Source organism: Notamacropus eugenii, chromosome 3, assembly GCF_028372415.1.
Source record: "Notamacropus eugenii isolate mMacEug1 chromosome 3, mMacEug1.pri_v2, whole genome shotgun sequence".
In the NCBI taxonomy this organism is placed as follows: domain Eukaryota; kingdom Metazoa; phylum Chordata; class Mammalia; order Diprotodontia; family Macropodidae; genus Notamacropus; species Notamacropus eugenii.
Window position 1 is genome coordinate 48,011,338 of NC_092874.1, and position 14,166 is coordinate 48,025,503.

The 14,166-nt window shown below is 38.6% G+C and overlaps 1 protein-coding gene across 4 annotated transcripts in view; it reads right to left on the bottom strand.

Annotated features, from left to right (window-relative positions):
- Window positions 1-9,024: 9,024 nt before the first annotated feature.
- ANKIB1 (ankyrin repeat and IBR domain containing 1) overlaps window positions 9,025-14,166 on the bottom strand; it is a 152,405-nt gene continuing 147,263 nt past the window's right edge. For all 4 annotated transcript variants that reach the window (XM_072651494.1, XM_072651493.1, XM_072651495.1 and 1 more), the window contains 2 exons: window positions 13,694-13,830; window positions 9,025-13,304 (listed from right to left, as the gene is read on the bottom strand). In XM_072651494.1, coding sequence (XP_072507595.1) covers window positions 12,561-13,304; window positions 13,694-13,830 — 881 coding nt within the window. In that variant the 3' untranslated portion in view covers window positions 9,025-12,560. The remainder of the gene's footprint in view (window positions 13,305-13,693; window positions 13,831-14,166) is intronic.

Sequence of the window (14,166 nt, forward strand, 5' to 3'; positions counted from 1 at the left end):
GCAGAGCATACTGCAGATGAGAGGTGATGAGGGTCTGTACCAGAGTGGGCAGCAGTGTCAGAGAAGGGGGTATACTGGAGGGATGTTGCAGAGGTGTCTATTTCTATCCAGGATCCAGGCAGACTGGACTGCTTTCCTTTGGGACCACTTTATGGTATCTTCCATGTAGCCTGGAATACACTCAATTGTGGTGGTACATATTGGAGAGTACACCACGGAAGATTAAAAAGCCAAAACTGTATGTGGTTCAATTTTGAATCGGATCTGGTAAGAATGAAAGAACATGTAATCTTTAAGAAAGGACAAGAAGATTGTACTTTTATCTGGTTACAAATACAGAAGCATCAGGCAGCCATACTCTGATTCTAGGGGAAAAAATTTGTCAAGTTAACACTAGTTATTTAAAAACATGAACCCTACAGACCAAAAATCCATGTTTTTCAAGGGGCAATAAGGTTTATAAACTTGGGTGTGGGAATGGAGGGATTAAGAAATAAGCATTTGGAATCCAAGTCAGGCTACCAAAAATTTGCTTTGGTCATCTAGATATGACTGAAAACCATAAGATGATGCCCAGCCCCTAGTTAATACAGAATAAGCTTTCCCTTTTTAGTAAAGATGGAATCATTGCATTATGTTTTACTTTGAAAATCAATGCTCTGTTCCACTTTAAAATGGATAGAATTAAAATTCTAATATAAGGAAAACATAACATTAAAATAATAACAGATGATAAAGTTATTTGGGGACAAATGACTGTGGACTGAGTTAGCACTCAAAATATTTATGATGATTTTTGCCCAAGTGAATTCAGAGAGCTGGAAGAAATGGTGTAACCGACAGGATTAGTTTCGAGGGGGAGAAAAGAGTGGTGATTGAAACACCGTATAAACACAGTGATTACACTAATCATTACCTAGATGCAGAAGCACTCCTTAGGTAACTGCAGGATTAGTATAATGAGAATTATAGGAATTTTGCCAAACATCACAAAGTGTGATAATTTCTCTCTTAAAAAAATGCCATTTTCTAGTGTCCCTAGGCAATTTGTTCATTACAAATCTTGCTGTCAAGTTTATTAACATAATTTCATCTCCTTAATCACTTGTTTTGTTGACTTCTCAATCCATCTGCTCTGTACACAGAGCCAGCAGTCCAGGAGGGAAGCTTTTTGAAACCTAGACACTTGAGAAGGGCTGGTATTTGGCCTGAAACATGTTCTTTTCAGAATGGGATGAAGTTTAGGGAGCAGCTGAGCTGGAGGGAAAGACAGAGGAAGCTAAGATGATCCTTCAGCTTCTCTGTCATCGGGTCTTTGGAAAAGGATCTTCACTTCTGGTTGCAGGCCAGTTCCCAGGCCCGTGCACCAGTGTTCAAGTGTCAGTACAAATACATTTCCCAAAGTCAAATATACTCATCCTTTGGATCAACCAAGATCCCTCTACTAGTAAATCAATAGGTGATTTTACTTTATCTTAGGTCTGAATATTGTAGTTCTGGCATGCTCTAAAGCAGGAATTCTTAACCTCTTTTGTGCCACGGACCTTTTGGGCTGTGTCTAGTGAAGGCTAAGGACGTCTTCTCAGAATAAGGTTTAAATGCATAAAATACATAGGTTTCCAAAGGACATCAATGTACTAAAATACAAGTATCAAAATACTGAAAGTTCATAGAGCCCAGGTTAAGAAGCCTTAGTCTAAAAACTGGTAACAGTTCTAATCTGACTTAAACTATGCAAATTTAAAAAAAAAGATTAAATTTGCATTTATACAATATTTCATTTTCCTCCAAATACCTCGTTAATAAGCTCACATATTAGGCTCTGCCCTACCAATGGCCAATCCTATTTTGGGCACAGCAGGGCTATTTTCATGAAATAACATTAAGAATTAGTGCTACTGGACATCTGGGAGCCCAGATGGTGCAGCAAGCAGCAAGTTGTCGTAGCTGTCCCATATTCACCTTCAAAGCTGCGCCTCAAAACAAATCCTGGAACAGCAAAAAGATGGGATGAAACAATCTTTTGGCTCAAGGAACTTGGAAGATGGGCAAGAAAGGTCTGTGTCACGCAGGTAAAAGGAGAATGCAGTCCAGGACAGGAAGCATGCCAACAGGCTAGCAGCACCAGGACCCCTCAAGTGCTTCAGCACAGCCCTGGGCAGACAGGCAACCTCCAGGAGCCAGACGACAATTGCAGGGCAGTCCTGGGAAAATGCAGAAATGCCTCGTGGCCTGAGCACACAAGACACAAGCACTGGGCAGGCTGCCAGACCTCAATGACCTCCAGTAGTGCCTGCCACCCCCACCCCACCCTTCAGTACAGCACCAGGTAAACAGCCATGGCCTGCAGCCACTAGCACAAGAAGCCTGAGACAGTACTCCTTCCACCCTGGGAGCAGAGGTCAAATTTAAAAAAAAGGAAAAAGATCCTGAAAGATAAAAAACAACAAAAAATCTGACCTAGAAACTTATTATGATGACAGAGAAGATCAAGACACACACTCAGAAGAGGACCATGATGTCAAAACAACTACAGGCGAAACCCCAAAGAAAAATGGGAAGTGGTCTTAGGCCTAGAAAGAACTCATGGAAGAGCTCAAAAAGCTTAGAAGTCATATAAGAGAGAGGTAGAAGAAAAACTGGGAAAAGAAAATGAGAGTCATGTAAGAGAATTATGAAAAAAGAGTCAACAGCTTAAAAAAGAAAACGGGAGGTTTAAAAAAGCAGGATTGGCCAGATGGAAAAGGAAGTATAAAAGCTAACTGAGGAAAACAATTTAAAAGTTAGATTGGGCAGTGGAAGCTAATGACTCTATGATACATCAAGAATCAAACAAATTCAAAAGAATAAAAAAATAGAAGATACTTCTTCATTGGAAAAACAACTGACCTAGAAAACAGATTCAGAAGAGGCAATGTCAGAATCACTGGACTACTTGAAAGCCATTATCAGAAGGAGGACTTGGACAGCATCTTTCAAGAAATTATCAAAGAAAACTGCCCTGATGTCCTGGAAGCAGAGGGCAAAATCAGTTTTGAATCCACTGAATCTTTTCTTAGGAAAGATCCCAAAGTAAAAACTCCTAGGAACATTATAGCTAAATTACAGAACTATTAAGCCAAGGAAAACCTACTGCAAGTGGCCAGAAAGAAACAATTCAAATATTGGGGAGCCACAATCAGGATTAGACAGGACTTGGAAGCTACAACATTAAAGGATCATAGGTCATGGGACAGGATATTCCAGAAGGCAGAGGAGCCAGGACAACCACCAAGAATCACCTAACTGGTGAAATTATGCATAATACTTCAAAGGAAAAAAATGGTCATTCAATGAAATAAGGTTTCAAACTTTGATAAGGAGAAGACCAAAAGTCAACAAAAACTTTGATCTCCAATATCAGCACCCAAGAGAAGCCTAAAGAGGCAAAAAAGGAAAAGAAAACATAAGGAATTCAATGGAGCTTAACTGTTTACATCCCTACATGGGAAGATGATATTTTTAATTCTTAAAAAATGTACCACTAATAGTAGTTAGAAAGAACATACATAGAGAGGGTATGGATGTAAGGTGAATCTGAGGGAATTAACATAAAAATAATTTAGGGAGGAAAAAGAGAAGTATACTGGGTACAGAAGGACAGGAAAGGTAGTATATGGTAAACTATTTCACACGAAGAGACACAAAACTATTACAATGGAGGGAAAGATGGGAGAGTGGGCAACTGGCATTGCTTGAACCTTATTCTCATTGGCTCAAAGAGGGAATAATATACACAGTCGAATATAGAAATCTATCTTACCCAACAGAAAAGTAGGAGGGAAGAAGATTAAGTTAAGCAGGTTGGGGCAGCTGACAGAAGAGAGGGCAGACCACGGGAGGAGGTAGACAAGCAAAAAACAATGTAGATGAAGGGTGAGAGGCGAGAGAGGATAAAGAGGAGGAAAAATAGGATGGAGGGAAATGCAGTTATTAATAATCATAACTAAGAATGTCAATGGGATGAACTCTTTCCATAAAATGGAAGCCAACAGCAGAGTTGATCAAAAACCAGAATCCTACAACATTTGTTTGTAAGAAACACACAGAGTAAAGCCAAGGGGCTGGAGCACAATCTATTATGCTTCAGCTGAAGTGAAAAAAAAAAAGGCAGGGGTAGTAAACCTGATCTCAGACAAAGCAAAAGCAAAAATAGACATAATTAAAAGAGAGAAGCAAACTACATCTTGACAAAAAGTACCAGACAATGAAGTAATATAAGCACTAAGTGATACAGCATCCAAATTCTTAAAGGAGAAATTAAAGTGAATTACAGGTTCATGGCCAAACAAGAGAAAGTTTTACAAAATGTGAAATAGGTAATTTTGATTATATTAAATTAAAAAGCTTTTACACAAAACCAATGCAACCAAGATTAGAAGGAAAGCAGAAAATGGGGAAACAATCTTTACAGCAAATATCTCTAATAAAGGCTGCATTTCTCAAATATGTAGAGAACTGAGTCAATTTATGAGACTACAAGTCATTCCCCAATTGATAAATGGTCAAAGGATAGAAACAAGCAGTTTCAGATGAAGAAATCAAAGATATCTATAGGCATATGAAGAAGTGCTTTAAATCACTTTTGATTAGAGAAATGCAAATTAAAACAACTTTGAGGTACCACCTCACACCTATCAGATTGGCTAATATGACTAAAATGGAAAATGATAGATGTTGGACACAATGTGGGAAAATTGGGACACTAATGCACTGTTGGCAGAGTTGTGAACTGATCCAACCATTCTGGAGGGTAATTTGGAATTATGTCCAAAGTGCAACCAAACTGTGCATAGCCTTTGATCCAGCAACACTACTACTAGGTCTGTATTTCAAAGAGATCATTAAAAAAGGGAAAAGGACCTGCATTTGCAAATATATTTATAACAGCCCTTTGTGTGGTGGCAAAATGTTGAAAAGGGAAGGGGATGCCTATCAACTGGGGAATGGCCAAACAAGCTACAATATATGAATATAATGGACACTATCAAAACTACTTTTAGCATCTACTACCCATAGAAACAAGTGAAGTCACAGTTCTGAGGGAACTGGACTGGATTATCTCCAAGGTCAGCTTCTGCCTTGAATCCTAAAGGGTAGGATGCATCTATCAAAACTACTTTGAGCATCAGGGAATTAATGTCATTGGCAAAAGGAGATACGAGGGCATCTTTTCCCATCTACCAACATCAAAGGACTCATCACTAAATCTAAGGACATACCAAACTTTACTTTTTAGGGTTTTAGTGGTCTGGAACTCTGGGATACATCCCAAGGCCATCTGTTTCTGATTCCTGCAAAGCAGGAATTGATGGAGTTTATAGGGCAGGACCCAGGCTTCACTAAATATTCTCTGTCCTTGTAACCAGCACCACACATCAAGAGCTTAATGTCTGTTGCAAGAATGAGCAAACTTGTCTTCTACTTTTACTCATCATTAATGTCTAAAATTATTTGGGAGAGGGGGAGAAATTAGCTGAGGCTGGCAGATCAAAGAAGAGCTTTAATAAGGTGGTGAATAAAATCATTTCTGGAAAATCAATAGTTAAAACATTTTACATGCAGAGAAGTCACTTCATTTTTATGCAATCCATTTTCTCTTAACAGTTCCACATATTCCCATATTTCCACGGGAGACAAATGTCAGGATCACAGTGGTAAATGAAAAAAAATGAGGCAGAGAGGCTCATTTTTCAAAGGTCATCCACTAATCAGTATGCTAAAATAAAATTGGCCCCTCAGAATCTGGGAATATCATCAGCACTGGAGGGATTATAGAGGCAAATCTTGAAGGCCAAAAACAAGATTTTATAAAAACACATTTTTGTACCTTTTAGCAGCTCACATGGGGAATTACATGAGCAATCTCCATATTCAATATTTAAATGATATCTGAGCATCCTTCAGCTGCCTCAGGCATAACAGCTTCCACAAGAGTGAAGCAATTTACCTAATCTGGCAGGAGTACCCACAAAAATGCCCCACAAAGTGGGGAGAAGTAAGATGAGACCAAGAAGCTTCTCTCAGGTTTGAATCTGATGGAGAGATCTCACTCAAAGACCATACAGTGGAGGAAAGTGAAGGCTGAATTTTGGTCATCCAGAAGACTCGAGCAGAAACACTGCCTCCCACTCAGTAGCTGGGCAAGTCAATTAACATCCCAGCCCCAGTTTCCCCATGTGTTCAACAAGGCAGCAACTCCCACCCCACATGGGTGTTGCAATGTTTACTTTGTAAGCATTGAAGTGTGCCATAAAAAGGAGCTGTCAGCATCATCCAGCCACTCACCAGTTTTTGTTGTTCAGTCATCTTCAGTTGTGTTCCAGTCTTCACAACCTCCTTTGGGGTCTTCCTGACAAAAGATACTAGAGTGGTCTGTTTCTTTTCCCTGCTCATCTTGCAGATGAGGAAACTGAGGCAGGCAGCGTTAAGTGACTTGCCCAGGGTCACACAGCAAGTAAGTGTCTGAGGCCTGAACTGAACTCATGAAAATGAGTCCTGCTGACTCTGGGCTAGGTGTTCTACCCACTGTGCCACCTAGCTGCCCACATACCAATATGAACATAAAGTATTTTATTTTCTTTCGTTCCATCAAAAATGGGCCTAATCCTAGGTTTGGTGGCAGCCTCATGGTGAACATCCAGATCTCTACAATTCATGTCTTTATGATGTGTAGTATTTCTAGCTCTGTCTGATGAGAGAACATCTACTTTAAGGAAAATCTTTTTGTAGGCCACTCAAGTCTTATTTTTTAAACTAATGTACAAACAACTGGACTATAAAATGCTGATGGAAAATCAATATTCTCAAAAATGTGAGGCTCTAAGACCTTTTGTGCAGGAATGTCAATCAGCCTGAGATGTTCTTTAAAACATAATTTGCCTTTGCTGATTACTCCCCAAGCCTGCAGTCCTGTCACACCATGGGGCTTGAAAGAAGGCTGCTAAGTCTGTTCACAAACTTCTCAGCATCCAAATCCAGCCTTAGTTGTATAGCCGGTTCCGGACTGTGAGGAAGGAGATGTAATGCAGTGGGTAGCTGAAGGCAGCAGAGACTAGCTATGAGCAGGACCTTTCAAATGCAGACTACTGACTGCACTGGTTTCCCATCAGCTTAACTGTGAACAATTCAGAGCATTAATAGGAAAAGACAGACTAATATAGCAAAGATTTTTTTTCATTCAAAACTCATTTCATAGCTATGGAAATTTTGACTCTGATTATGGTCTCAAAGACCTAGCTCTGATATGTCCCACCTGGTCCAAAAGGAAGCCCGACAAAGGCACAGGAGTGGGAATGGCTAAGTGCTTCTGTTGGCTTTGGCCGAGGCTGAGTCCAGAGACGGTCACTAGCCACCACGAGGTGGTTTTTTGGTGACAGCTCTTTAGACTTTGAAGGGTCTGTGTTGGTATCAATACTAACTTATCTTTTGAAGTACAGACTCTAATATATGAACCCTACCTATATAATAATAATAAGTAACATCTATAAAAGCATTTATTTGCATCAGGCACTGTACTAAAGCACTTTACAATTTTTATCTCATCTGATCCTCACAACTGCCCTATGAGGTAGGTGCTATTGTTACCCCTAATTTTACAGATGAGGAAACACAGTTAAACAGAAATTAAGTGACTTGATTTGTCCAGGGTTACTGACAGAGACACAGTGTCTGAGGCCGGATTTGAATTTCTTCCTGACTCCAGGCCCAATATTCTACCCACTGCACAACTTAGCTGCCTCTAAACTATAAAAATGTAGATCTACAGTTTGGCAAATATTAATAAAACACACATCTATGGGACTTTGAAAATAGCATAAACTCTAAATTATGACCTACCGAATAAGCCATTTTCAGAAAGAGTGCTCTAATAACTGCTAAAACTCACTCAGGAATATTTTTAAGTGTAGAAAGTTTACAATTCCACATTTTCAGGAGCTGGAAACATATAATACAATAAAATGATTATCCAATGAAATAAGGTAGTCTCATAGTGAGATATATGTGTGTACACATATGCACAAATATACATTATATATATAATACACAATATAAATTTTAAAAGAAATTTAATTGAAACCATAGTAATAATTTAATCTTTTAAAAAAACAATTCCAAAGGGACTTAATGATAAATTCAATGCATAAAGAAGTGTCCATTAATTGGGGATCCAACTGTCTTGACACGTACCACTTTTATTTACTTATTATTTCTTACGTGTTCTCACCTCAGACACTTGACACTCACTAGGTGTGTGACCTTGGACAAGTCACTTAACCCCAATTGCCTCATCCTGGGTCATCTCCAGTCATCCTGATGAATACCTGGTCACTGGATTCAGATGGCTCTGGAGGAGAAGTGAGGCTGGTGACCTGCACAGCCCTCCCTCACTCAAAAACAAAGTCAAGCGCAAGTCATGTCATCATTTCTCTGATGGCATGGCCTTCTTTGGCAATAAAGGATGAACACACAGCTCTTCCCCATTTCTTATGTGTATGGTTTTATTTATTTACTTTTGCTACCCAACTCGATGGTGTACTCCGATAGTAATATAGTGGAAAAGCTTGGATTCGGAGCTCAGAAACAGGTTCAGGTCTCACCTTTGGTACTTAGGGTGAACTTTTCTGGGCTTCAAATAAACAATCTCTCAGGCCCCTTCAAGCTCCACAGATGGGATCCTTTATCTTACACTTTAAAGCATATGGTAGATGCTTAATGCCTGCTGGATGGAACACTACAGACTGTGTAACGCTGCTGACTCCCATTGGGAAGAGCGATGAGAGAGAGTGCTCCATAGGTCAGATATCTAATTTGGCTACTCAGTCTATCAGTTTTATATGGAGTGGAGGGATAAAGGAAAGGGAGGGAGAGGCTGTCTCTTTTCTGATCAATTCTCCCCTCAAGATATGAATGACTAATGACTACAAGGTGCCATAGAAAACAGACAAAGAAGATGTACCAATGTCTTCGCAGATAGCACAACTGTTACTTTGGTAAAATGTTTATTAGGGTTTATTAATAAGAAATATATAACATATTGTTAAGAATATAGGATCTATCCTTAGTCAACTACTCAGTATAACGGTTCAGTGAAGAAAACATTTATTTTTTTCCAAGGAAGTTTCTGTATTTCAGCCTAAAAAAAATAAAACTTGGTACTAACATTTAATAATTAGATTTTAATCCTTAGAAACCATATGTAACTTTTTACCAAATATCCATCTTCATTAAGTCTCAGATTTTCACTTGTAACAGGTACTTTTAAAATATTTTTAGGACTGAACAAACCAAAACTGATTAGGTGAATGGCTACAATAAGTAACAAACATGTAAATATATGGATACCAGCAATTAAGCTTCAGCTTCTCACACTGAAAGGTATAATACAGTTCAAAAAGATGAGCATTTGTGTTTCTCATAAAAACAGGTTTTAAAAGCACCTATTAATGATCTGTAACTCTTCTATAATTTAATACAATCTTGTAAATAAATACAAAAAATGACAATTAAAAATCAACACAATTAAAAAAATCAGAGGACCCTTCCATACAGTGAAACAATAGTAAACTGGATGAATAAGCAGGAACCATTCACCCAAAAGAAATTGTTACTTGCTCTAGGAGAATGGCTTTTTAAATGCCAATTAACATAATGATAAAAAGAATTTTCATTTCATATGCTAGAGACCCTGTATGTGTTTACAGAGTTTGAAAACTCAAAGAAAAATTGTCAATGATTTCTCCTGAGACAGATCGAATGTGGGCAGCCTAGTCACTGCAGGGTCACTTTGCTCTCAAAAACTGTCCCTCAGTACCATGGGGTTAGCGACTTGTTGGAAGGATTTTTGTAAAAAAAGATTCCATAGGCCACATAGTGGAGAATAAAAAACACTAGTTAGTTTAGAAAAAGAAACCAAATTAATCCCATCATGCTGGAAGACACTTCAAATGCATGATAGCAGCCTCATGAATTGGTCCAAAACGTAATGAGACAAATGGAAGTAGTTTAAGTAATAAATGTTTAATCAAAGAATTTTACATATTATTAACAGCATTCATTTGGCCAAACATCTGCATGTTTGAGGAATCCTACTGTATATAAAGTGGGAATGTATCAAGTATAGACTATGAAAGTGCAAATAACAATTCAAGGTTAGAGTAATTTTTACATTATAAAATTAACTTGTTTACAAAATAGGCTTTGCCAAACTTTTTTCTGAATCATTAAGTCAATGACTGTGGTATTTTTAAAACGTGTACCAAGAAAATACAAATTGAGTGATAGTTTTCATGCTGAGGATAGATAGAACAGCACAGAAACAAAGGCTTCACCGAACCACCTAGAACAAGTTAGACATGACTCAGGACCTGCCCTGTTCTCTACCTTCACAGAGAGCCCTCTGACCAGTAGTCTCACTGCAGCTTTGCAAGACATCTCAATGTGACAAAGAATCTTTGTGATCTTCTAGGGAGAAATTACAGCTCAAGGAAATTACTGTTATCTAATGTCAGTTTAAAATAAACCTGTAAAAATTCTTCAGTGGACTATTTCAGGTTATCTTATAGTATTTTACCAGAGAGAAAACTGGTATTTTCCCAAAATAACCTTAATAGGAACATCAATATTATCACCTATTATGCTGTAGACAAATTGAATCTTTTCTCAAAAATAAGTTTAGAAGGATGAACACTGATATTTTAATAAGAGAACTAGTGTTAATGTGGATTTGTCATCTCTGTGTCAAAGTAATAGTCCCCATATAGTTGATGCTAGGAAATTCTTGTCAATCTGAGGAATGTTGTAATAGCTAATACAATATCCTGCCCACAGGATCTTGGGGAAAGAGGTTTCAAAAGCAGGATCTGAGTGAAACAATGACTAAAAAACTTACTTGTTACGTACAGGTGCTCCGTGATATTGATGCAGTTTTTTGCCCAGTCTAGTGCTTGCCTGTATATCTTCCATAGTAAACCTGACGTCTACAGGTCTCTGGTGATGATCTAGCACAACATCAAATGGAGCGCCACCTGTCTATTTGTGTACGTTATGCTAGTTTTGATTATATGTAAGTAAAACGGCCATTCCAACGATTTAATGTAGTTGTAATTGCATACTGTACCATTATATCTTATTTACCACTAAGACCAGTATTTTCTTCACAGTAAGACACTGATCACTAGGAAGTCTGATTTTTTTTTTTAACACTAAACAGTAATCACAGCAAATGAATATTGTGCCATTAAACACATACATCTCAGTGTTTACTCTAGGCAAACGAACTGAAGGAACATTTAGTTGTTATATTTACTGTAAAGGCAAGGCCATGGGTGGTTTTATGGAGGTCATCGCAATTCATAGCATAGTTACTCCAGAACACACACTGAAATTTGAATTACTCACTTATTTAACTGGCGACTATCCACTTAGGTTAGGCAAAGGCACAGTAACATGTTGCGCAGGATGTCTTATTGACTTTTTTCCTTAAATAATTGTGGGATTTACTATAATTCATGAAAACTCCATTTTCCCTCTAGTTTATAAAATATTTACCATTAAAAGGAATTGCACCCATTAGTAAGTAGAATGCATTGTAAAACTGTGAAAACAAAGAACTATGATTGCACTTCCATTAAAGTGTCTCTTAAAATACAGCACCGCTGTTGCTAATCAACTGTATTTTAATATTAAAATAAACTGTTTTTAACAGCAGCATTAGGTTTAGTTAACTTAAGCTACAGTCTACATTTATTTAAATGCAGTCTCCATGGCAATAAAAGCCCACTGAATTTCAAAATATCACTGCTACCACTCGGCACCTTTTATTCCAAAGAATCATGAGATCACTTTGGTGCCTAAAGGCCACTGAACACTTGTCTCTCTGGTTAGACAGCCGGCTAGTTACAGTTTGGCACATTTGGACTGTAAATAGACATGAAAAAATCTTTGATTTATGTGAAAATAAAACTCATGACATTGTTGTGGATGCAGCGCTAAAGAGAAGCTGCAGATATTCTCAATTCACGCTGCTGGTTTAAAATCAAAAGAAAATGCAAATGTAAAAATGTTACAATAAAGCACAAAAATTAGAAAATGAAGGCTAGACATTATTAGGTTTGTCAAAAGAGAACTTCTAAAATGGAGAAAAACTATTTCTTAGGAAAAACCACCAAAAGATTCAGAGAGTAAGCCTTTAATTTATACTTTTGAATTAATTTTGCCAACCTATGGCTAAACAGAGCCTGCATTTTCTTGGGAATGTAGAACACAACCTACTTGTTCCTCTTTTTCTGTCAGAGAAAAAGGAAAAATGCTACCCAATGAAATGCAAAGGAAATTCCTTGAAAGGTTCAAATTGAAAAGGGAACGACCATCAGATGGAATGAATGCCAACGTATTCAATCCTGTCAGTGGTTTACAACTGAGTTGGAATTGTGTGGATCAAGTCTCCATAATAAGCACTACACACAGAACACCCAATGGTGATTGCTGTCTCTGTGGGTTCCTAAGGTAATGCATGGAGTTCACACCAAATGCACTTCTTCAGTCCATTCACCTAAGGTGTGATCAGCGTGACCTGCAGCATCTTCTCCAGGATCCACGCTGTTGGCTGCTTTGTCAGTACTTGTCCCTGCTGCAGACCCTGCTTCTTTAGTTTCTTCAGAGCAATTTTCTTCTGCGTGGGACACTCGCGCATCACTTATGACAGCACCCTCCAAAAGACCATCTTCTGCTGGCAGCCCCTGACTGGTACCTTTCATGCCAAGTGGTGCTCCTGACCCACCTTCTGCACATGGCAGCTGGGAATCCTCACTGGTTTCTGGCATTGCAGAAGGAATCAGAGCAATAGTCTGGGGGTTCATGTCATGAAACCAAGCCATGATATTGCCAAGCAGGTTTTCGTTCAGGTTGGAGTCCCGGTTGGCTGACTCGGGGTCACTAGATGCAGGATAGAATTCACTTCTCCCATCATTGAGAGGGTGTGGACTAAGGCCACCAGCAGAATGTGCATCACTTTCTGTGCTCAGTCTCATGACACTTTCCCCAAGTTCTAACAGCTCTGAACTGCTTAAAGCAGCTCTAGGGTTATCTACATTCATGGGGATGGCATCCAGTCTTGTGGGGAGAGAAGTTCCTATAGCTCCTAATGAGGCCTCATTATGCAGAAAATCTCTAGTTTCCTCATCAATAGACAGTCCAGACTCTTGCAAAGACAGTTGTATAGCAAGCAGTATATTTGGATCATCATCATCCAGGGAGCTCAGAGCCTTGAAAACAAAAAATGTATTTATGCGCGCGCACACACACACACTCACACTCACACACGGTAAAATGAACTCAATATTAACAAAAAAATGACAGTCTCAAGAAGTAAACTGACAACTTTTAAAAATGCATTTAAAACTTTATATTTATGGAAGAAAAGTCTTTTTTTTCTCAAATCTCATCATAATTTTTCCTTGCCCACCTTGGAAAACTTACAAAAATAATTGTAAAAAAACAAAACAAAACAAAACAACCTTAGGAAGAACTAGATCTTTTCTCCCAGATCCTCTGGCCCTATAACTCTCCTCCAGACAAAATTTTGAGAATAAAACCTAAGAACAGAGAGCAAACTTAAGGAAACGAAAAACCAAGGTGAAACTGGAGGAGGTACCTGCAGTGAGTCCTGGTTCTCAGAGCGACTCACAGGGGTGTAGTCGTGAACGGAAGAGCTGTGCAGAACACTCAGAGAAGCTGAGCTCACCAGAGATGCGCCATGTCTTCTGCTGCTGCTCCCAGCTTCTTGGGTATCTGGTCAAAGCAATTTGTACCAAAGATAACTGAGCCTCTGATCACTTCAAAGGACTGAGGAAAGAATGTCATCATCTTTCCCCCCCAAACTCAACCTTTTCACAGACTTTCTTATCAGTGCAGAGTACTATCATTTTTCTAGTTATTAAAGTTCGGGACCTCAATGTCAGCCTCCATCCCTCATCCTACATAGTCAATCAACTATGAAATATTGTTGTCTAACTCTGCAACACTTCTTAAGTACATCTCTTTCTCTCCACCTATGTGGACAGAATTTCACTTAGACTTCTGCAAGGGCTCCCTCACTGATCTCCTTGCCTTGAGTCTCTCCCCACT